The sequence below is a fragment of the Chionomys nivalis genome, chromosome X (assembly GCF_950005125.1).
Source record: "Chionomys nivalis chromosome X, mChiNiv1.1, whole genome shotgun sequence".
In the NCBI taxonomy this organism is placed as follows: Eukaryota; Metazoa; Chordata; class Mammalia; order Rodentia; family Cricetidae; genus Chionomys; species Chionomys nivalis.
The window spans coordinates 126,077,933-126,101,917 of NC_080112.1; the positions used below are offsets into that span (position 1 = coordinate 126,077,933).

The 23,985-nt window shown below is 37.1% G+C and overlaps 1 protein-coding gene across 4 annotated transcripts in view; it reads right to left on the reverse strand.

The window, feature by feature from the left end:
- The window catches only part of Arhgap6 (Rho GTPase activating protein 6), a 514,638-nt gene that overhangs the window by 56,350 nt on the left and 434,303 nt on the right, over positions 1-23,985 (reverse strand). For all 4 annotated transcript variants that reach the window (XM_057760293.1, XM_057760294.1, XM_057760296.1 and 1 more), the window contains exons 3-5: positions 13,144-13,215; positions 4,622-4,878; positions 2,690-2,885 (exon numbers count right to left, since the gene is read on the reverse strand). In XM_057760293.1, coding sequence (XP_057616276.1) covers positions 2,690-2,885; positions 4,622-4,878; positions 13,144-13,215 — 525 coding nt within the window. The remainder of the gene's footprint in view (positions 1-2,689; positions 2,886-4,621; positions 4,879-13,143; positions 13,216-23,985) is intronic.

The window sequence follows — 23,985 nt, forward strand, 5'->3', positions numbered from 1 at the left end:
ACCAAAAGATCATATAATCCAATTTAAAAAATGGAATACAGACCTAAACAGAGAACTCTCAACAGAGGAATCTAAAATGGCTGAAAGACACTTAAGAAAATGTTCAACATCCTTAAACATCAGAGAAATGCAAATCAAAACAACTCTGAGATTCTATCTTATACCTGTAAGAATGGTCAAAATCAAAAACACTGATGGCAACTTACGCTGGAGAGGTTGTGGGGAAAAGGGAACACTTCTGCATTGTTGGTGGGAATGCAAGCTGGTACAACCCCTTTGGATGTCAGTGTCGCGATTTCTCAGAAAATTAGGAAACAACCTTCCTCAAGACCCAGTAATACCACTTTGGGGTATATATCTAAAGGATGCTCGGTCGTGCCACAAGGACATGTGCTCAACTATGTTCATAGCAGCTTTGTTTGTCATAGCCAGAACCTGGAAACAACCTAAATGCCCCTCAACTGAAGAATGGATAAGGAAAATGTGGTACATTTACACAATGGAGTACAATACAGCAGAAAAAAATAACGACAGCTTGAATTTTGCAGGAAAATGGATGGAACTAGAAAACATTATTTTGAATGAGGTAATCTAGACCCAGAAAGACAATTATCACATGTACTCACTCATAGGTGGTTTTTAAACATAAAGCAAAGAAAGCTAGCCTACAAACCACAATCCCAGAGAATTTAGACAACAATGTAGACACTAAGAGAAACGTACATAGATCTAATCTGCATGGGAAGTAGAAAAAAGACAAGATCTCCTGAGTAAATTGGGAGCATGGGGACCTTGGAGGAGGGCTAAAGGGGGGAGGGGAGAGGCAGTGATGGGAGCAGAGAAAAATGTAGAGCTCAATAAATATCAATAAAAAAAGAAAAAAAGAATTGAGAAGGCATTTGAAGCTATATATAAGTGAGGAAGGGCTGAGTACATAAATACAAATGGAACCAATAAAATTTTTCAAGAACAATTATTGCAGAGGCTGGAAAAAGGGTCTCTGATAAATGCTTAAATGACTAAAATGACAAATGTCCTCTACCTACTCTTTTCAAAAATTCAGGCAAATAAAGTGTTAGGGAAGAAGTGCAGAAATGCTCTTGATGTTGTTTCTCTCACATAATGTGACTCTGTGTCAAAGGAAAGCAAGAAAAAAAGATAACATCTAAAATACTTTATAAAATACTATTTTTGACGTTTGGGGGTCATTAATTCGATATCATACATATCAATTTATACTATGATTCATAACAGTAGCAAAATAAAGATATGAAGTAGCAATGAAAATAATTGTATGCTTGACTGGGTCACCATTGCATGAAGAACTGTGTTTAAGGGTCACAGCATTAGGAAGGTTGAAAACCATTAGTTTAGAATATTAAAGTTAATATCTATTTCAATTTGAATGTGTATCCTATTATTCTGGAATCATAGATATATTATATGACAGACGTACATAGATATAAACTGATAAAAGTACTATGGACACTTGAAATACAGTCATGACCTTGGATAATTGATTAGCATAAGCCTTGTCTTTAGGTTTAAACTATGAATTAAACATTCTGTGTTGAAAACAAAGTCTAAGATTTAAATACATTTATTTTTTAAGTCATTCCATTATCCAGTAATTTTTACTTATATTGAATTAATTAATTTAAATGTATATTTAATATTTTTTCACAAAATTCTGTTCTTGTATTTAGGAAAAAATGACAATGTTCACAGTTTGTTTTATCCTTACTTTCTCTCCTGTTTTTTTTTCTTCTTGTAGGAATGATATTTATCCTAGGACATTATGCTATATCAAAATGCATCTCTGACAATGTTACCCAGGTTAGCTTGAATTCACCTTGAACTTGAAATCTTCCTGCCCAGTCTTCTAAGTAAGTGGGATACAATGGCTATATCAATAGGACCAACAGTTTCTTAACCTTTTTGCTTTAAAAATTATAATAAAATTCCAGAACTCAGGAGGCAGAGCCAGGCAGATCTCTGAGTTCAAGGCCAGCCTTGTCTACAGAGTGAGTTTCTCTACAGCCAGAACTACAAAGAGAAACCTTATCTTGAAATTACAAGACAAAACTAAAAAGTATGATGAACATATTATCTATAGAGCAAATAAACAATTAAGGAAGCTTTCCCAAATCCATAAAATGTGTGGTAAATCTATATATAGCAAATGAAGATATGTGATAGATATGGCATTTTATGAGCCAAATATCTAAATTACAGAAAATAATTAAAGAATTACTCATCATATGATAGTCATCATGTTAAAAGAAATTGAGCTAAAAAGAGTTAGCTGCAGACATTCAGAGTAGGGATTCCCCAAAAAGCAAACCTTTGCTTTTGTCAAAAGAAATGTTGTAAGGAACCTCAATGTATAAAAACATCCAAGGGACTTGGTTCTGTTTGAAGGGGGTTCTATTCCAACACAAGTGACCCTTTCCTAAAATGCTTGGTCAGAGCCTCCTCTGAATATTCTTGAGATCTGAGGACTCCAAATAGCTTCATACCTATTAGTCCTATTGATCCCAGTAGCTTCTTAAGTCAACACTTATATTGGTACACTTTATTTACCCAAAGAGTTTTGGTCTAGTGCTTGCTCAAAGAAACACATAATTGAAATTGGGTACATAGAGGGATGATACTTGGATCATGGATGGCTGATTACAAGTCTACTTACCATATTTTTCCAGATGCTGGCAGCAGCTGTCCACCAGCCTGGGGACCTGCCTGTAAATAGGATTCAGACTCAGCCTCTTATCTCTGGCCTTTTCTTTTTTATTCTGAGCGTCAGCAGGCAGGGAGAGTTGCAAAGCTTCTAGGAGTCGAGAGTGGTTGTCATCCAGATCCGTGATGGAATCCACTGACATGGCACCCTGCAAGTGATATGCAGATTTGAAGATCACAGGCAGCAGAAAGAAAAGCAGTTGCTTGCAGAGGCTACCCAGTACATGTTCCTGGAGGACTATTACTCTCAAATGATACTGCTGCTTGATTTTTGTTATGTAGTTTACAGATGTTTATTGCTGATGTATTAGGAGGAAAGACTAAATGCCTTTTGAAAAAGCTAGAAAATCTCTACAAGTATTGTTAGTTATGATTTCAATACATAGACTTTTCCTAATAGAAGACAAGATATGGGAAATATATAATTAAAATACTTTGAATTAACCATTTCACTTTTGAAACAAAATATGAATGCTCAATGAATGAGGTAAAGTCATAGAAGTCTTTTGAATAAAACAAATCCTCAACTATAGCTCTAGGAAGTAGACTTTATACATAGGAAGATTCAAACTGGGCATGCTGGCACATGCCTGTGACCCCAGCATGCAGGAGGGTAAAGCCATCCATCCTGGATAAAGTGTGTGCTAAGAAGTCAGCTTATTTATTAGAGTCCTGGTAGGGCCTGGACAGAGAAAGAAGTCCACTGCCTAGGTCCTAGATAACCAGAAAGCTCAAATTTAGAGTTTTGGTGTTACTGATATTTGGATTTATAAACAGTCTAAGACAATTGCAGGCTTAGAAGAACAAATTCACCTGGAAAATACAAAAATTCCTTAATTTTGTCATTTTTCCACTTTGAATCATAGTCAATACCATAAAAAAAAATAACAGGGCTTTAGGTCTTGCAGTACCTTGGAAGAAGTCCTGAATGCTGATAGCTAAAAAATGAGAGCTATAAATGGAGGTTTGGTTGTATATTTAACTAGGACAGTATTTCGTGGCTGGATTGGCAAAGATTTCTAGCCCAAAGCTTAGAGAAAGGGACATAGGAATTCTTAGATCTGCTTTGCAGTGACTATGCTGACTCCTATCCAGATGGCCTGAGAAATGTAGTTTTCTAGATTTGGACACATAAGAACACAGGACCTAGAACATAGTGCCCTCTCCATCACTGGCATCATATTGCTATCACATGGATATGAAAGAGAGTGTACACAGGATTGCAGAGCTCTATTTGAGAAATGACAAGTGCCATTGATAAGGAAAAGCTAAATTGCTCATTGACTATGAACAACTGTGGCTAATTGACTGATCCAGGCACATTCTAAGAATGACATTGAAAAAAATTATCAGAAACATTGGATATTGGCCTCAAAACTCAGCTTCTAGCACAGGGGTGTCTAACCTGCAGCCCATTTGTGCAATATATACATACATATACATAGTATGTGTGACATTGTGGTAGTATGATGTCATCTATAAAGTTCATGCTCAAGAGCTACACAACTGAGTTAGAAAACAAAAGGGCCAAAATAATTCTCATAATGTTCTACATAAGTTTACAGATTTGTGTTTTGGCATGTTCATAGCTATCCTGTTATGCACATGGCCCATAGGTTGAAGGTTGGGCTTTTCTGTTTGAGCAGGAAGTCTAGTGAGATGGCAGGAGATAACAAGAGACCAGCATCCATGGCAGTAGTGCAGAATATTTGAGCACCAATTTAACTAGGAGGGAAAGGTTGGAGGGCCACATGCACAGTACTGGTTATTGCTGAGTAGAAGAGATATCTACTATGTGTCCGGGTTTCATTTTAATAGAGACTCAAAGGACAATCTTACTAATTTTCAGTTTTCTCAGAGTTAGAGGAGAACTTGGCCAACTCACCCTTCGCCTAACGCGAGGAGCCGGTTCCGGAGTATTAGGTGATATGGACTCATTTGGTGTTTCTGAGGTTGAGCTGAGAGATGAGTTACTGCTTGAGAGTTCTTTGTTTTGTCTTTTATTCCCAAATGGAAGGAGGAAAGATGCAAAATCAGATGCATCCTTTTGCTCCTCCCTCTGCAAGTCTTGCTTTAGCTTATATGCGCGGTCATTAGCAATAACTTGGGATAAGGGCATCCCAAACGCCTGTGGAATAAATTCTGCAAGGGAAAATAAAAACAGATATTTACATTCAGAGAAGACCCAAACAGGAGAGGATGCTCATTTAAATCGCATCCATAAAAGCAGATATAGTCAAATCAATGATTCCTTAATCAGCATACTGAGATAGTTTTGTCTTGTTGAACAAAATGTCCCAAGTTACCGTTTCAGTAAAGGAAGTTGGTAGGTACAAATACACATTTTAGAAATGTAGGTCTCTAATCTTTCCCCATCTGCTGAAGTCTGTTTTAAAGGAAATAACTTTGTGTGATGTTTGGACAGACTATAAATAATACTTTATGCTCATGATCATACATCTTCATAAATCATTACTCTTCAATTTTTATCCTTTAGAAGTCTTTGAAGGCATGAGAAACCACGCATATCCATTCACTCAAAAAACATTTATTGAATACCTACTAATTGCCATGCCAACTTTTATAATGGAGGGAGCTATAAAAAAGTTTCAAGTTCTTTCTCATGAGATGTGGTGGAGATGTGCAGAGTCAGACATGTAAATAATTATAACAGAGCGACTCTCATCTGAATAATAGAGAGATGAAGAAATCCAAGGATGAAATTCAACTGATATACTTTAAAGATCCTAATAAAAGAGGCAATATAGAAGTAATAACCTAAGGGTCAGAGGAACAATTTAAAGCAATTTAAGAAGAAATTTTTACTTTTTCTCCCTTTTGTTCTGTGTTTCTACTGCCTATCTGCAGATCTCTGGGTTACACATGCACCTTTATGATCTATATTCAGGCTCCCCAATGACCACATGCAGAAATGGGCTTGAACATGATATAGTTTGTGGAGAGCTCAGGGTACATTTTGTTAAATCTTTTTATTTTTTTTTTAACTAGGTACCATTTGAGGAAGAGACAGAACAGAAGTTTTGGGCTTCATTTGGCAATATATATACAGTTGCTTCCTGCATCATTGTGATCCATGAATGTTCGTATATGTTAGTTCCTCAGAAATAGACATTTTATTAGCAGCATTTTAGATTTATGCTGAAAGTATTAATAATTCAATTAAGTAAATTATTCTTGTTAGACTCAAAATTACATCTCTTAGCAGTCACAGCATTTAGAGTACAGGGGAGCCCTTGTTTTTTACAAGTCCTGTGAATGAAACTGGAATGATCAAGGGAAAATAACTCTAACGTTATTTGTTCTTTGAACAAAAAAGCTAACATTAAACCAGGTAGAAAGAGGTTTTAAAAGGTTTTCCTGCTTGATTCATGGCAACATTTTAAACTAGGCTAATAGCCAAGTCTCCATTAAAAGCAGAGATGGTATTTTAAAGGCATATACCTCTGGTCCCATCAAAAGATGCAATTTGTTTTGAAGTAGAAAGTTCTAAGTTCATCTGGGGATTTTTCAGAGGTGCTTGCTCTGCCAGTGAACTATGGGACATATGTCAGTCAAAAAGTTCTGCTTTTCTCCTTTGAGGTTAGACTAATACTGTAAAGAGCAGTTTCAGGTTATAAGTTGTCCACTTGAAGGATTTCTTATAAGAATCAGAAAATAATCAGATGTTCTTCAAAACGTTTGGACGTACACATGGCAAGACTGACAGCCACATAGAATATACAGGTATGTGTGGGGATAGTAACAACAGAGAGAACTTTGAAATAGATCACGTGATATAGGTCGGCTAATGTAGGCACATGTATGTCAGGGACTTGTTCTATACAATGGTGGCTTTTCAATCCTCTCATAGCCATGTTTCTATATAAAAAAACTCAATCAGACTTATTTAGAGATTTCCAGTTGCTCTGGGAAAAAAGAAGAAGGACAGTTTCTCTGAAGCCAATAATTTAAAAGAATATTTCTTTCATCTTTAATTATGTGTCTATTTGTAGATACATGCATGTGTGTGTACAAGTGCCCACAGAAGCCAGAAGAGGGTGTTGGGTCCTCTGGAGTTGGATTTACAGTTGGTCTTGAGCCATCATGTGGGATCTGGGAACCACAATTGAGTCCTCTTGCAAGAGCAGTTCTCCATCTCACCCTAATCCAGCATTATTTATTTATTTATTTATTTATTCATTCATTCATTCATTTATTTATTCATTTATTTATTTATTTTTGGTTTTTCGAGACAGGGTTTCTCTGTAGCTATGGAGCCTGTCCTGGAACTAGCTCTTGTAGACCAGGCTGGCCTCGAACTCACAAAGATCCGCCTGTCTCTGCCTCCCGAGTGCTGGGATTAAAGGCGTGCGCCACCACCGCCCGGCTCAGCATTTTTTAATCCTGAAACTCCATCAGTGTTTGTAAACTGTAATAACTGAATACAAATTAAAGAGGAACCATATGGATTAATTATCTCCTCCTAAGAATGGGTTTCTGTTTCTCTCTGGTATGGTAGGCTTCTGTAGGACTGAACTTATTATTTCAAAGCAAGAGTTTCAATGGGTTCTCTTCATTATCTTGCTGCTTTTCTCAAAGACTATTACAAGCTTCAGAACATAGAATCCTCTAAGCTCCAAACATTGGATGTTGTCTTGAGGTCTTTATAATATTCCAGGAAGGATCCCTGTATATTTTTTCTTCTTAAAAATACAGCTATTGTGAAATCAAGAACTTATCAAATTTCTATTGGGCAAAATTATCATTTATGTGGCAATAAAGTGTTGGGTGCATATGCCCCTCTCTGAGTTCAAACCTTTTCTGTGAGGGGGGGGAGGTCACAGAAATCTAATGATTCTTTGCAAAGACAGAAGCTAATAAACTTGATAATAGGACTTTTAAATGACAAAGATATTACCTAAGGCTCACTGTGCTATGACTAGGGACAACTAGTAATGTGTTCTAATCAGAGCCATGTGTTCCACCAGGATATTAGCAGTGGTTGTCTTTACCTTGTCATGAAACACAGGGTCCAAAGGTGATGAATTGTCCTCTCTGCTCCCAACTGTTCCCTTTAGAGCCCCACTCTCCCACCTGTGGCAGAAGCTTACCATCACAGGCTTGTCCTTGTCCTTTACTTTGTTGTTTTCTTCTATTATTGGCTTTGAATCACCATTAAACCACCAATCTCACATAAGACTTGGTGACTTGCCAGTCCATCTTAATGGCTCACATGACTCTATGTTCTCATATTTACTCATCCCCTTTCTCTCTTCTGACCTTTGGCTGTATACCACCTTTGTCACTCACTTCCTTAGTCCCATGCAGTACCTTGTTTCCCCCAGAATTTATACTTGATTTCCATCTTACAGTTCTCATTTGTCCTCCAAGCATGAACTACTTCTTGTTTCTTTACAGTTGTATGTTACTAAGGCATGCCTCATTCTATGTCTTTCCTTATCACACCTTGCTTGGATTGCTAGGGGTGTCTTGCTTCATGGGCTAAATATGACATTCGAAAGTCATACATTAATACTTCTTTTCATGCCTCATTTCTATTCTATCATCTTGCCATACTACCCTCAAGTTATTTTCTGTTTTTGAACTATTCCTCTCCGCCTCTGCCACAATCCTCATTCCATGGTACCATTGCTTAGCTTGTAGATTTTATAGCTTTCAAATGGCCCTTCCTCCATTCCTTTGTGCTGCTGTCAGTCCTACTCCAAGTTCATATAATACAGTGTAGCACGATAAAGTATTTGAAAACATCATTAAATCATTCCTTCTTACTATATTTTGATGATGTCTCAATGTTGATATCATGTAGACCAAAAGTTGTGTTGTAGTTCACAAAGTAGTCTGTGAGCTAACCCAAGCTCCTTCCTACCTTTCTTGGAAACTACATACATCTTGGTTATTCTCTTTTCCAGTAATGGCTTCTGTGTGTGTGTGTGTGTGTGTGCATGTTATGTGTGCATGTTCATGTTACAGTGTTCTTGGGGATTTGGATTTGCATATGCACATGAGGAGGTCAGAAAACCGTGGTTTCCCTGCTCAGGTACTTACCACCTTTTATTTGAGATCAGAAGTCTCATTGGCTTGGAATTTTGCCAAGTTTACAGGCTAGATGGTCAGTAAATTTTCAGGGATCCACCTGTCTCAACCTCCCATTTCATCCTTTCTGGGGTTATAGGCACACACCACTAAATCTGGCATTTTTATGATGGTTCTAGGGGTTTGATTAAGGTTCTCACAGTTGAATGTTAGCTACTTTATCTACTGAATGATGTCCTTAGCCCATAATGTTGGATTTTTATGATACTATTGAATCTATTTTCTTGAAGAATGTCTACACGTAATTAATTCTTAATTTTTCTATTACTGTTTAATGTAAAATAAAAATAGAAGTTGCAGCAGATAATCTTTTGTAGTTTTACTTGAGAGCTCCCATATAGTGACCTGGATGGTGAGTAACCATAAGACACGACACAGGAATTTGATACCAAAAAGGGTACCACAATTGAACTAATCTTTTCATGTTGATACTCTGTCGGTGTCCTGGTGGAAAGTTATGCCATAGTAACACTTTGTCCCAATGTACCTTGATTAAGGAAACCATGGAACTAGATCAAAATAGTTTTTAAACTATTTATTTATTTATTTAGCTTTTCCACAGACTGCTTTGTTTTGTTTTTGTGAGACAAGAAAGAAATTTTCTGAATTTCTGAAAGTTACTTTTGTTTGCCAAATAATTAAACTACAAGAGACTAGGAACTTGGAAATCTTTTGTTTGAAAATATGTTTTGCAAACCAATGTCAATCTTGAACTAGTTTCCATATGGGAACAAAACTTAGATGAGCTTTGTTTAAGTAGCAGCCTGGATGCAAGAATGTCAGATGATTTGTTATATATATTTATATCAAAAAATTAAATATCATGCAGGACATGTTTCATGCTGATGGAATCAATTAATAAGGTAGCATATCAAAGATTTGTGAATCACTTTTTTATTGGGAGAGCAGGTCAACCGTGAAGAGCTGCTCCCCTTTATTTTTAGATGGCCTAACCCAAGAGGTCATTCAGAGTTTCCTGTTTTCCTTCTTTCCCTACTGGATTTCAGAACTGATCGTTTTTCACATGTGCATCTGTTGTGAACCCAGACACTATGATCGAAAGGAAAGGAAAGAATGTGAACTGATTACAAATGTGTCACACCAGCACACAGCCATCCCCAAGTTCCGGTTCCCAAGATAGCCTTGTAATGGCTCCCTGTGTTTAAATGGACAAGGCTTTATGTTTTGAAGAGATGTCAAGAAGTAACTCTTCAGTTAAGCCTAGACTGCCTTGATTTTTACCCACTAAAGCGAATTCATGCAGAACAAGCTTATACAGTGAAGCTTGGTACTTCTCTCCTTAGATTGATGGATGGTCTGCCTTTTCATTGGAATCATCAAGTCCTTACTTCATTTCTCCACTCATCTTCTGTTATGTCAATACTGAATACTGTCAAGCATTTTTTTTTTTTTTTTTTTTTTTTTTGGTTTTTTGAGACAGGGTTTCTCTGTAGCTTTGGTGCCTGTCCTGGAACTAGCTCTTGTAGACCAGGTTGACCTCAAACTCACAGAGATCCACCTGCCTCTGCCTCCCGAGTGCTGGGATTAAAGGCATGCGCCACCACTGCCCGGCCTACTGTCAAGCTTTTACTGGGTATACATTAGCATAAGTTGGTCTGAACCATTTCTATGTCCCAGGGGACACTAATTAGTTTCTTACTTGCTGACTCTTATTTCCCTATTAACTCGTGTTCTTTCTTTCTTTCTCTCTTTCTTTCTTTCTTTCTTTCTTTCTTTCTTTCTTTCTGATTTCTTTATATACAATATGAGTGTATGCGCAGATGAGTACATACACACACACCCACCCATCCACCCCGCATCCCCCACACCAGTTTTAGAAAATACAAACATTAATTTTCCCATGCCAAAAAATAAAAATTCATTCTAGTACCCTGAATGGGTACTTTCTAAAGAATAGCCTAACATCTTTATTGTGTTTCAAATCCTAGAGTAAAGCAATTTGAAGCAGTAACTACTCGTATAGTTGTCTTCATTTTTAAGTGTTCAGTTACTCAGAGAAAACTGTAGTAAAATTAAGTGGAAAATTACCAAATAAGAAAGTCATATGTTTTAAAAGGTTTTTATTACAGTATATTATAATAGTTGTCTTATTGTCAATTATTTTGGTTAGGCTTCTATTTTGCCTAATTTATAAATTATATTTTACCATATGTTTGCATGGATACAAAGGGAAGTATACTGTACATAGATTTACTATTAGTCAAAATTTGAGTCATCTGTGAAAAGTCCTTGGATAGATCTCCCATGGATAACTGCGGGACTGGTGTAAGTAAGAGCCCAACCTTAAATGACTCATCAATTTTGCCCCCTCTAAAGTCAAGGGGACATTGAGGAAAGTAGAAAGGGGACAAGTTAGAAAGAGAAAAGGATTAGCTGGAAGAGATCAGAGGAGGTGAGAGGGAGTGGATATGATCACAATACAATATGCTATAACTATATACAATATAGTAAAATACATGATGACAATATAATATACTATAATACATATTCATGAAATTGTCAGAGATAAAACACAAAAATTAAGGGTAATAAAACATCAGTTACATATGTATAATAAAATTTATCAGACAGTGGATATGCAGCTAGCCCACCCTTGGTCTTCATTATTCTAGCCACAAATTCTGCTGAAGTTGTTCATATCCTACTGAGTATCCTGGTGAATATGATCTCAGTTCTCATGTTAGAATGTATATAGTGAGAGTTTTTATTTGTAAACAACAACAACAGTTCATGCCTGAGATATTTTTGCCTAACAATACTCAGATTCATTGCAGTGAAGATCGCCCATTAGGTGTTCTTTGGTTTGTATTTGGGGGGGATGCTGGGCACAGAACGATTGATCTTGTGTATTCTGGACAAGTTATTTTACCCTTGAGTTACATTCCACAGCCTTTCGGCCTCAGGTTATTTAAATATTACAGTCATAATTCTTTCTTGCAGCTAGAGGTATGGATTCCTAACACTTTTATCTCTTTTTTGCCCAGCTAAAGGTATACATTTAGAAGGCTGAGCATGGTCTGCCTAGAGGCAATGCTGCTAGCATTTAGCAGGGGCTAAGGATGCTGCTAAACTAGAGACAGTGCTACTGACACTTAGCTAGACCAAGAATGCTGTTAAACTAGAGGCAGTGCTACTGTCACCTAGCAGAGGCCAAAGATGCTGCTAAACTAGAGACAGTGCTACTGTCACCTAGAAGAGGCCAAGGATGCTGCTAAACATCTCACACTGTGAATTACAGCATATGCCACAAAAATTTTCCAGTCTACATTGCTACTAGCACCAAGGAATACAAACACCACTGGAAGGGAAGTAAAACAGTGGTTTCCATTCCTTATGTCCAAATGTCATGAAGCTTAAAGCACACTTGAAGCTATGTGTATGTAAACTGCTGTCAGTGTTGGAATAAGGCTTGTTCAGTACAATTCACAATGCATTTATTTTAAAAGTCATTCTTTTCCACTGCAAGCATAAATGCAGTCACTAGACATATGAGAACTCCAAAATGAGACATGTGTCTTTCCTCATTCAAATCTCATTCATCGTGGTACATAAAATGAACATACATTCACTCAATCACACCATTCAACAATCAGTTCATATAATTCAATAACAAGTCATAAAGAATTACACTGTGTTAATGGGGTCCAGGTGACCCTTACAACTAAAGAATACAAATTCAAATTGACCACAAATGTCTCTGAAAGACTGACTTAAGTGTCATTTCCCTAAATAGCCATAGAAATAGACACAAGTCAGTATGATGAAAGCCAGTAATTGCCAAAAACATATGGGACCCAAACCAAGCATTCTGTGATCTAAAAAACTTGCTGAGGATGACCTATCTTCAGTAAGCCATGAGATGAAGATTGTTTCTTTTCTGTAGTCATAGTAGATGAATCTAAACTCTTTTTCACTTAATTAGTCCTGCTTAATTGTCTCCATTTGCCAAACAGCTGGTTAGTATTAGGCATGCTGTCCATGGCTACTCAACCTGGGTCGTCTTTAGACATAGCTGATTGGATAGAATAATTGGAACCACAACATTGGCTATAGTCGCCCACTGCTCAAACCAGCTGAACTTATCAGTTCAGCCTAAGGATACTAAAACACAGAAAAGTAGACCTACATCAGCTCTCAATGACATTCCATTACAGAAATTCGGTTTACATAATAGAACCCAACCCTGTAAACTGATGTAATTAAAAATCTCTACCCAATCAAACTAGCATGCTCCCCACAAGATACATTGGTTTTAGTTATTTGGCCCTTTACCTTTGTCTTTGTTCTTCTCTTTCCCTAGGGAATCCAGTTTCTTTCTCAATGATTTCTTTCTCTTTTGTCCATCTGTAAATATTAAAAGAATAAGAAGTAGTAAAAATTAAGTACACCAATGATTTTCATATTAAAAACAAATGATTGCAGTTGACTTCTGTATTGACTCATAGAACTCAATGGTGTAAACAGAGAAATAGCTCTGTGAATACTAGAAAAATCCTCACCTTGTAGCACATGAAACCAGCCTTAAAATGCGCTCTGAAATGTTCTTTGAATCATGGGAAGAGCTAGAAACAGCCCTCATTCGTATGTAATTCAATTTTGACATCCAGATGTGTTTGTTTTGCTATTACATAAGGCTTTTCTCATTTTATGTGGTTATATAAGTCACCATTCATCTTGAACAAAATCTCCATGACAGAATCAACTATACACACATATAGCTTTGACATTTATAAGCTACTGTAATGTAACTGGAAAGGGAAATGGATTTGGCAGCTCACAGAATTCAGGCCTTACTATTACGATACCATTTACAACCTGCAGTGCTTTGGTTAAGACTCAGTGGTCTTGCATAAATAGTGAGAATGACATGGTTTTGTCATAGGAATTAAATGAAACAGTGAATATAAAATGCTTAATGTGGAACCTAGTAGAAATCCATAAATTCAGATCTTCTTTCTTCCTGTGGCTTGCATGTCATTCTACACAATGACTGTCCCATAATTTAAGTTTTCATCCACTGGTGGATGTGGGAGTTGTATTGGATGTGTCACTAAAAGTGGAGAATATTCCCTTTTGCATCTAATACTTCTAACAAATGGACTTAGTATTCTGCTTAAATCACCAAATAGTAAACATAACACTCATATCAGTCAGCAGCTCCAATCAAATTCCTGGGATGTCATCATAAAATACTGGCATTTATCATTGCCACAACATGCTTTGGGATTATTCAGCTTAATGTGTAGGGGGTGTAGAACAGGATGCCACACTGGGTTCAAACAGAAAAAAAAATTTTTCATACCCAAGGAAACTGTTTAAAAAGTGGATTAAGAATTGTCTCACAGGATATACTAAAACATGTTGTAAAAAGGCAATACCACAAAATAAAATTTACAAAACAAGACTCTGATAGCAGGAAATGACAGAGTAAAACCTTTGGATGAAATGAGCATTCCTGGGATACTCTAGGGGCTACAGTTGTTCCCAGCTCCTCCTCTGCCATGAAGTCTTAGAAGTGCAGGAAAACCCCAATATAGTTAACAGGCACATTTAATACCGCTTCCCTTCCAAAATCCTGCCAAAACCACTTTTTTCCCCCACAAAATGAAAATAGTAGGATTTTCTACCTTTGGAGTCATGAGATTTGTAAAATGAGAAAACCGTGTAAATCAATTGTACAGTGGCCAAGAGCCATTAATCTCTTTCATCCCTAGTGTGTTCATATCTTAAAATCTAAGAGTCAATCTAGCTACTAGGGACTGTTGTAACTTATTATATATACACAGATGATAAAACTCACTAACTACGCAAGATTCTAATCTCTTCTCCAAATAGAATTGATGGTGCTTTTACTTTGTAATGCTTTCTTTATTGCTAGTTCATATCACCAAATGTGTTTGGTCAGTAATAACATTCCCTTCTAAAAAATCCTCTAATTCCTTAATTTATGTATTTGACTGAACAGAATAACTAAACAATACATCATTAAAGCCTAAGAGATTTTTCTCTGGTGCTAGGGATGGAACCCAGAACCTTGCATATGCCAACCAAATGTTCTATCGCTGAGTTCATCATGAGAAGCCACAAGTTTTTTGTCTATTTTAATTTTTTGTATTATTTTGGTTAGTATATAGACTAATGGATTTTACTATGATGGTTTATACATATATTTCATTATACTTTGCTTTCAAACATTCTCCTCTCCCACTGTTCTATCCACATGCACACAATCCTTCTGGATGGTTGTCTTCCTGTCTCATTATGGGTATATGTGTTCTGCTCTAAAGCATATTCCTCAAGATAAGCCTTACATGGAAAATGTAAAAATTTGACTTTGAATCCAAGCCTCACCACCTATCAGTTCTCTGATTTAGAGAGGTTTGTGCTTTAACTTTTTGATTCTCAGTTCTGTAAACTGTAAGATGAATAGATTTTCTGTGGATTGCATCATAATGCATATTAGATTATATTACAAAACATGAATTTTAGTGTCATATCAATGATGACTTGTGCTAGTCTTCATGACTGGCTAAAGGTTAAGATTATTGTGTACTCCCCCTACTTCTCTAACTTTCTATTACCTCGGGCATGTCAAGACATATGTCTGCTCTCACAGGCTCATCTTTCAGATAGGCACTTTATTTTTTCCCCTACCACCTAGGCAGATATGGAGAGTACTAGCTTTGACATTAGAGAGTTCTGTAACACAGGTTTTGAATTTACCACTTCCCACAGATAAGTTCCTTAATCTCTTAAAACCTCAGTTGCCTTACCTATAAAATAGGAGACATATATAGTCTTGATGGTAAGAACTGTTGCCTGGATTAAATAAGGTTATAGATACCATGTACTTAGAGGACAGCACATGCTCAATAAGTATTGATTATTCGTTGATCTATGCACAGAGTAGAGGTGGAAAGACGAGACCACAAATATTCAGAAATGGTAAATAGACAAGAACTTTCTTCCTTACATCTTTTTTTTTTGTTAATTTTCAGCTTCATTTAGTTCATCTCTGAAAATATTAATGATGACTTTCTTTCACAATACCTGGTGAAAGGAAGGTGCATGGAAATCAAACCTGAAAGACTCATTCCAAGAAACCTTTGATGGGAACATGTTGCCCAAGTTCCCCCTCTATGTAACTGCTGTCTTTAAGATAGCAAACACACCAGAAGTATAGCCCTGCCACTGATTCTATCACACTGGAAAAACATTTTTATAGATATGTATAATTGCGAGGTTTTACTTCTCTTAAATCCTGTTGAGGCTTCATTGGGTGTTTCCACAAAAGCATGTGTTGGGCTGGGCAGTGGTGGCATATGCCTTTAATCCCAGCACTTGGGAGGCAGAGGCAGGCAGATCTCTGTGAGTTCAAGCCCAGCCTGGTCTACAAGAGCTAGTTCCAGGACAGGCTCCAAAGCTACAGAGAAATGCTGTCTGGAAAAACTTAATAATAATGATAATAATAATAATAATAATAATAATAATAATAATAATAATAAAGCATGTGTTGGAAACTTAGTTCTGATTACAACAGTGTGAGAAAGTGTAGGCTTAATGAAAGGACCTGAAATCATGCATGTACCCTTGTGGATGGATTAATGCCAATTAGAAATGCCTTGAAGCTATTCTTTCTCTTTCTTTCTCTATAATACCTTCCACCACACTATGAAACATGAAGACCCTCACTAGATGTGGCGTTTGATCTTAAACTTACCTCCTTACCAGTTCCGTATAAACTCCCATTGTTTATCAATTATTGAACAAGCTAAGACATACCTTCATTTCCACCTCTCTGCTTGATATGATGCAAGCACTTTGTCTACTACATGCTCCCTACAATGATGGTCTGCCTCATCATACGTTGATATTAGATAGGCCTAACATCATTAAGGTCAATCCACAGGTGGAAATCTCTAAAATTGTGTGCCTCTTAAATTTTTTTTTTTAGTATTTAAAAAAATATTTCTTTTTTTCTCTTTCATATATATTAGTGTTTTCCTTGAATATATGTATATGTACTGTGTACATGCATGATGACTGCAGAAGGTATCTGATCCTTTGGAACTGTAATTACATATAGTTGTGAGGCATTATGAGAGTGTGGTGCTGTGGGACAATGGTCTTTTATCCTGTCATTTGTATTATTTTTAATAAAGCACTGATTGGCCAGTAGCCAGGCAGGAAGCATAGGTGGGGTGACCAGGCAGGAAGTAGAGGTGGGGCAATGAGAATTCTGGAAAGAGAGAAGTTTCAGTCTACAGTTGTGACCCAGACACAGAGGACACAAGATGTGATTGCCTCACTGAAAAAGGTACCAAACCACTTGGCTAACACAGACAAGAATTATGGGCTAATATATGTTATGAGAGTTAATAAGAAGCCTGAGATACTAGGCCAATCAGTTTATAATTAATGTAGACCTCTGTGTGATTTCATTGGGACTTAATGACTGCGGGAACCTGGCAGGACAGGAACCCCAGTCAACAGAATGGCCCTCAACATGGGGCGCCAACTGTAAAAATTAGCTTGATTCAGGAAATAACCAGACTGGCTAAAGTATAAAACAATTATATTATTATTTATTATAAGGGGAAAATTCATGAAACAGGAACGAGAAATCCAAGCTCAGCTGTGCCCCCATGGGATTCAGAGAGAGAGAGAGAGAGAGAGAGAGAGAGAGAGAGAAAAGCACCTGGGCTGTGCACCTGTTTTATTCCCTGTCCCAGAAAGCCACACCTTAACTTGGATCCACCTCTTAAAGATAATTGGCTAACAAGGCTTTCACATCAGTGCGGGAACTGAATCTGGGTGCTCTGAAATGTGGAGCAGTCTCTCTGGCCCCCTTTTGGGTATTTGGTAAGAGTGATGAAAACTGACTAACACAAGAGAAGGGGATACATACACACAATGATAAAATGAAGGCAAAGAAAATATTAGTAGGCACCTGCTGCCAGGGCCAAATGTCTCCTTTGGTTCTATCACAGATACAGTCAAGAAGATAGCTCAGTGGGCACAAAAAAGCCACATACAGTCCACTACTGTTCACCTGGACACCAACGTACAATGATCTTTGACAGCTGAGAACTGCTGTAAAATCTGGGTTATTTCCCACACAGATCTGGAGTTTTAGCCTCTCAACAAAGGCATAAAAGCTCTATGACTAATATTCCTCATACCCACCTCAAGCCAGCATAGCACCAGACCCTGAGCTATTACACTCATTTGTAGTATTTGGCAGGCACTGAAATTTTCAAACCCATTCGAGCCTGAAAGGGAGGTTCTAACTTGTTCAGTCCTTTAGAACAATTTCTGCTGAGAAAAATTTGGCAGGATGATTTTGGCACTACCTCCCTTGTTTCACAGCCATAGCTGTATCACCATTTAGTTGAACCAGAAAAAAAAAATATACTCTTAGAGAAAGTAAACCAAAGGAAGTCATAGGCAATGTGGAGAACTTAGTGGAAAAAGTGAGGAAAAATATAAAAAGAGACTTGTGGGTGGTAAAGTAAGAAGTGACCCTTTAGAAACTACACATAGTCTTTGCCATGGGTTCTCAGTCTGGGCACTAGTGACATATGTAGCCAGGTAATTTTTTATTGTTGTTTAATTTTTTTGTTGTTTAATGTTTTATTGTTTAACTGTTCTGTGTATTATAGGTTACATTCCCTGCCTTTATTACTAGCTGCCAGACCATCCACTCATATTCTGTTGTAGGTACCAATGATGTTTCTGGGCGTGACCACAGGAAACACAATTTCTGTGGTTGAGGACCACTGCTTTCTTAATAATTCTATGTAGAGAGCACAGCAATATACACAGGCAATATAAGGGAAACCATGTTCTCCCAAACAAATGGCACCCAGTCTCTACTTCTGTTTTAAACAGAACCATATCAAAATATTTACAAATTATTAATACTTTAACTATTGGGTTGAATTTAAGAAAGAAGAGCATTTCCCTTCCACTTATAAAGAAATGAGAATCTGCCTATAGTTAGTGATCTTTATACCAAATGCTTAAAGACTATAGGTTTTAGGATTAAAACAAGTCCCTGGAGTAAATAGCCTTCTAATTTCCCTCTGGAAGGATTTTCTTCTTTACTTATGTGGAAAGATGCGGTGGTATGCCACTCAGCTCCCAGGAAAGATACCGTAGTGCTTTTTTCAAAACCACATAATGCTATTTACAGAGGCTATGTGGACTGAGAAAAGTTGTTTATTTAAAACAAAGAAAAGATGCCCAACTCAATGTAATGCAGTGTCACGGATGCTAGCAGAAAACTGATACAAATATTAATCAAGCCTATCATCTTGTTGATGGCAATATATCAAAATTGTTATATTATTGGGGGAAACAGGCAGAGGCTCAAAATAAAATGCTGTCTCATTTTGTAACTTTTCAATATGTCAAAAATTATTCAAAAAATTAAAATGGCCTTTAAAAGCCTTTCTCTCAGATACCAACTGTTTTGCGTAAGGTCTTTGAGTAAAGGTTGCAACTTTATTTCTTAAGTGTGAGAAAATGGAGGTCTGGTCTGCTTCTTGAGGTGTTTTACAGAATTGGGAACTCAAATTTGTGGCAAGAAGGGAGATGACTCACAAAGCCATAGTTCCTGACCTGGTTGAAACTATGGAAATAATCTGCTATTGCCATCTCCCTCATCTGAAGAAAAACACGTGTCCAAGCTGACACAAAACATTCATTGTGGCTTCTATTTTGGTGAAACATACTTGCTAAAAAGGGAGTGGCCAGCTAAGAGTCACAGTCTGTTTTATTTTTATGGTTCTAGTCATGGTTTCATAGGTGGCTGACTAAACATACAAATGTTATCTTTTTCACATGTTTCTTTGAACTCCAATTTCTACAGAAATATTTGTAATCATCTTACATCTATACTGCTAACCAAATTATTGCCTTATATATACATATAAAACACATATATTTATGTATATATGGATTTGTGTAAGTACAATTCAAGTGAGTTATATAAAATATGATATTTTCAAATATATTTAACACAGGCTGGGTGTGGTCATGCAGAACTTGGGAGGTAGAGGCAGGTAGAGCTTTGTGAGTCTGAGGCCAGCCTGGTCTATGCAGTAAGATCTGTCTCAAAATAATTGTTTAATACTGTTTTATTCCTTACTAACTTGAAAATCCATGGTTTCTTTTCCTCATGGTGTAGACCTTTCAAAACAAAGGAGAGGCAAAGACTAAAAGCTGTATTTTATTTACAGTGTGCAACAGCAGTGTTGTTAAAGAAGTAATTATATTATTAGTGGTCCCAGGGAACCATTCATTGTATCCATGCTCAACATCTGCTACTTTCCAATGATAAACGTTATCCATGTAAGTTACATTTTCCTGGTAAGTCCACCCTGGAAAACAGATAGGTGCTGATAGGAGCAGGGCAGCCAAAATTGAAAAATGAGACATTGGAATGAATTCCGAACTGCGCCTCGTACTTTAAGTTGCCCTCTCTGTATTTAAAGCCCTTCCAAAGAAACAGAAGGAGAACATCTCTGGCAGCAAAGGGGAATCAGCTGCCCATGAAATGGAAATTCATGGGACCACTGGCAATGTTGTGGTCCAAGAAATGGCTTAGGGTGATGCCTAGATATTTAGGAAAAGAGCTAACGTAGAGGTGTCTTTTCCATTTTAACATAAAAGTTTTTGTTTTCTACGGGTTGATCCTAGCACATAATTAGTCTTAATGGCTTGGGAATCTTATTTACGGCATAATACTTATATGTTTGCATATCATCTTTTCTCTAGGCAGCGGATTCATCATTCATCCTTTTAGTCACCCACCCATTCATCCATCTGTCCACTCAACAGTGATTAGTCACACACTGTTGGAGAGGCTGAATGCTGAGCTTTAAACTTCGATGAACAGACACTATCTGTTCTTCTGAGGGATTCAAGAGTTTAGTGAGAGAGATAGATCTGGGAAAAGCTGACTAAAACCAAACAAGGAAATGCCTTTGTGAACCTTTAACTAGGTGTTATGACGGAAGAGTGAAGGATGACCCCAAGTATGCCTGCAAAGGCTAGTGTTTACTCCCATCCTCAGGGGATAAAGTTACTCTTTTCAGGACCCTTTCAATGTTGGTGGTGTTTTCCTCAATAAATCACATGGTGACTAAAGGGCTTAGGAAATCCTTTTTTTTTTTTTCTGGTTCTCCTACTCTCTGAATGTTTTCATTTTAGTAATATAACCCTTATTTCAGTGGTTCTCAGCCTTCCTACTGCTAAACCCTTTAATTCATTTCCTCATGTTGCGGTGACTTCCAACTTCAAAATTATTTTCATTGCTGCTTCATAACGGCAATTTGCTACTATTGTGAATCATAATATAAATATCTGATTTACAGGATGGTCTTAGACAACCTTTTTGAAAGGGTCATTTGACCCCCACCCAAAAGGTTGTGACCCATAGTTTGAAAACCCCTGCTTTATTGGATAAGCCTTGTATTGGTGAACAAACATGACAATATAACAGATTCCAGAGTGTAGTGTAGCTCCTTCAGTGGCAACCAGAGTTCTGGAGAGTGAATATAAAAATACTGGAAAAGAAAAACAGCCCACACTAAAAATATGAAAAAAAAAACATTTAAGTCCAACATAGCCCCACCATGTATTCAACATTGTCTGAAAATTGGGCATGTTTGTATGTGCCCAGGTATGGTATCATCAAGAAATACTATTTCACAAGACATATCTTTCTCTATCATCCTATCTTCAGAATATCAATTATAATTTAAACAGAAGAAGGCATGTTGGAATATGGGTATGGTGTCATTTCTCTTGGCACAAATTCTACTGAATTAGGCTTTGTTTCTTCATCCTTATAGTACCATGTGGACTCAGATTTTCGGAATCTGTTTTCAAAGTGTCTCTATTTCCCTGGAGAAGGGAGTATTTTATGATATTCTTAAGCAATAGAGATGCCTCTTTTTAGAGTGCAGGCTCCCCCAAGCACTTGTGAAATGTACTGACCTCCATAGTTTACATGCTGAAGTAGCGGTAAAGTTAACAAATCTGTGGTCACAAAATAAGAACGTTCCGTGAGTTTCTTACTGCTGTAATGAGACTGAACTGTTGGAGGTCACCATGCTTCTAGCTCAATTAAATACTAAGAAAAGAAATCCTTTTCTGTTTTGTGTGAACTATTTTGCTAGGACAATTAGTTCTAAAATTTTTCTTTATGATATTCAAGAAGGACAAATAACTCCCGCGGATTCTTGGATCTCAAAGCAAGTGTTTTCCTATTTTACAAAATCGTTAAGAAATTTGAGTTATTAAGCACGTCTCCTCATTTGGTCAAAATGTGAGGTAGGAAAGCTGCTCTTAGGGGTTGAATGTCAGCTTAATAGCCCAGCTATGGTTTTTCCTTAACTAGGCATTCTTTGTAATTACTCCTTGCTTCAACAAGTGGTCATGATCAAATTATACCCTAGAAGGACCTTTTTCTCACTATCATTTTTTTCACATTTAAATTTTATGAGGTTTTTTTTTTGTTTTGTTTTGTTTTTTGTTTTTTGTAAACCCAAAACATCATATGCACATATCCAAAAGGAGAAGGCATACTACTGTCTTTTCCAAAGCTGGGAGCTAAGCTATTCTTTGCTGCTTCTCAATTTGCATACTTTATCGCATTACCCTCACAGAGAAAAGGATACTTACTAACTTAGTCTAAGTAGAGACTTAGTTTTCAGATAGAGAAGTTTCTAAACATCAAACCAAAAAAAAAAGGTTTTATCAAATCATTTCTTTTGGCTTTATTTCTTTCCTGGACTTTAAAAGAAGGGGAGTAGGAAGGAGACCACAAGTTAAAAATATCGCACTCATCTACAAAGACATCTTGAATTGTTAACTCAAGAGAAGAAAATCCAGGGGTAGGGACTGGGGATGCAGCTCAGTTGGTGACTAGGATTCATGAAGCCCTGGGTTTGATCTCCAGCTAGTAGAAAACCAGAGGTGTTGACACAGGCCTACAATTCTAGTACTTGGGAAGTAAATAGAGGAAGATCAGAAGTTCAAAGTCATCCTTGGTTATATAGGGAGGGAGACAAACCTGGGTTATATGAGACCCTATGTTTCTTTTTTTTTTTTAAAAGAAAAAAAAAGAGCCCAAGTTATAGAATTTCACCATTATTTGTGTCAAAGCCAAAGCCCGTAGTTCACAATAATAAAATGGAGTCTTGAGAGTTGTGCCTATTTGGAGTGTGATTTTTTTTTGACCTATGTAAGAGACTAATTCCTCCTACTTTGCTTTTGTTTTATAATGGACAAGCCAATCAGATATCCATAAGCCATGAACTTTAAATCTTGGCAACTCCTAAGAATTTCTGCCTGTTACTCCCATAAAAATAACTCTCTTAGATAGAGTAACTGGAAAGATGACACAGTTGTATAAAAATTTAGACCATTTTCTTCCCCATCACCTGGATGCAGAGCTAGATGATATCAATACCAAATCCATGTTTACCTTCTTTCTTCCACTCTCTCTAATTCATCCTTGCCCGATTTTGTTACTTCATGCCTCCTGGGATGATTCTTCACTCCAGCCTTGGCAAAACACTCTATAAATTCAAGCTAATCCCTACGATATAGTCCTGATTACCAGTACCCAGTTAGGAACCTGAAGGTATTTCAGTTCTTGGGCGTAAGAAGGGAGAGACGTCTACTAGGGGGCAACAGCGGAAATGCTTCTCCCTTCTTACAAAACCACTCCCTGGGAAGTCAGTACCCTTCCTGATCACTTGATGCTCCTATAAGCATAACAATGCAGCCATTCCAAGATGATGAAGAAAGTCAGCTAAGCAGCAAGGGGCCCCACTGATAACAGCAAAGATAGAAAGCCACTCAAAACGTGGAAGTAGCTTATCCCTGGACTCTTCATGAAGTTAGATACTACTTTAAACGATTTCTAATTGAGCTTTTGTAACTTGTAAATAACGAATCTTAATAGTGGGAGATCTTAATAGTGGGAGTTTTATGAGTTTCTACTTCTAGGCCCATCAGACATGTCATGCCAGGTCTACTTACACAGATGTTTTGAATCCGTGTGTATTTGACATAGTAGGTAGGAGGGAGGGCAGATTG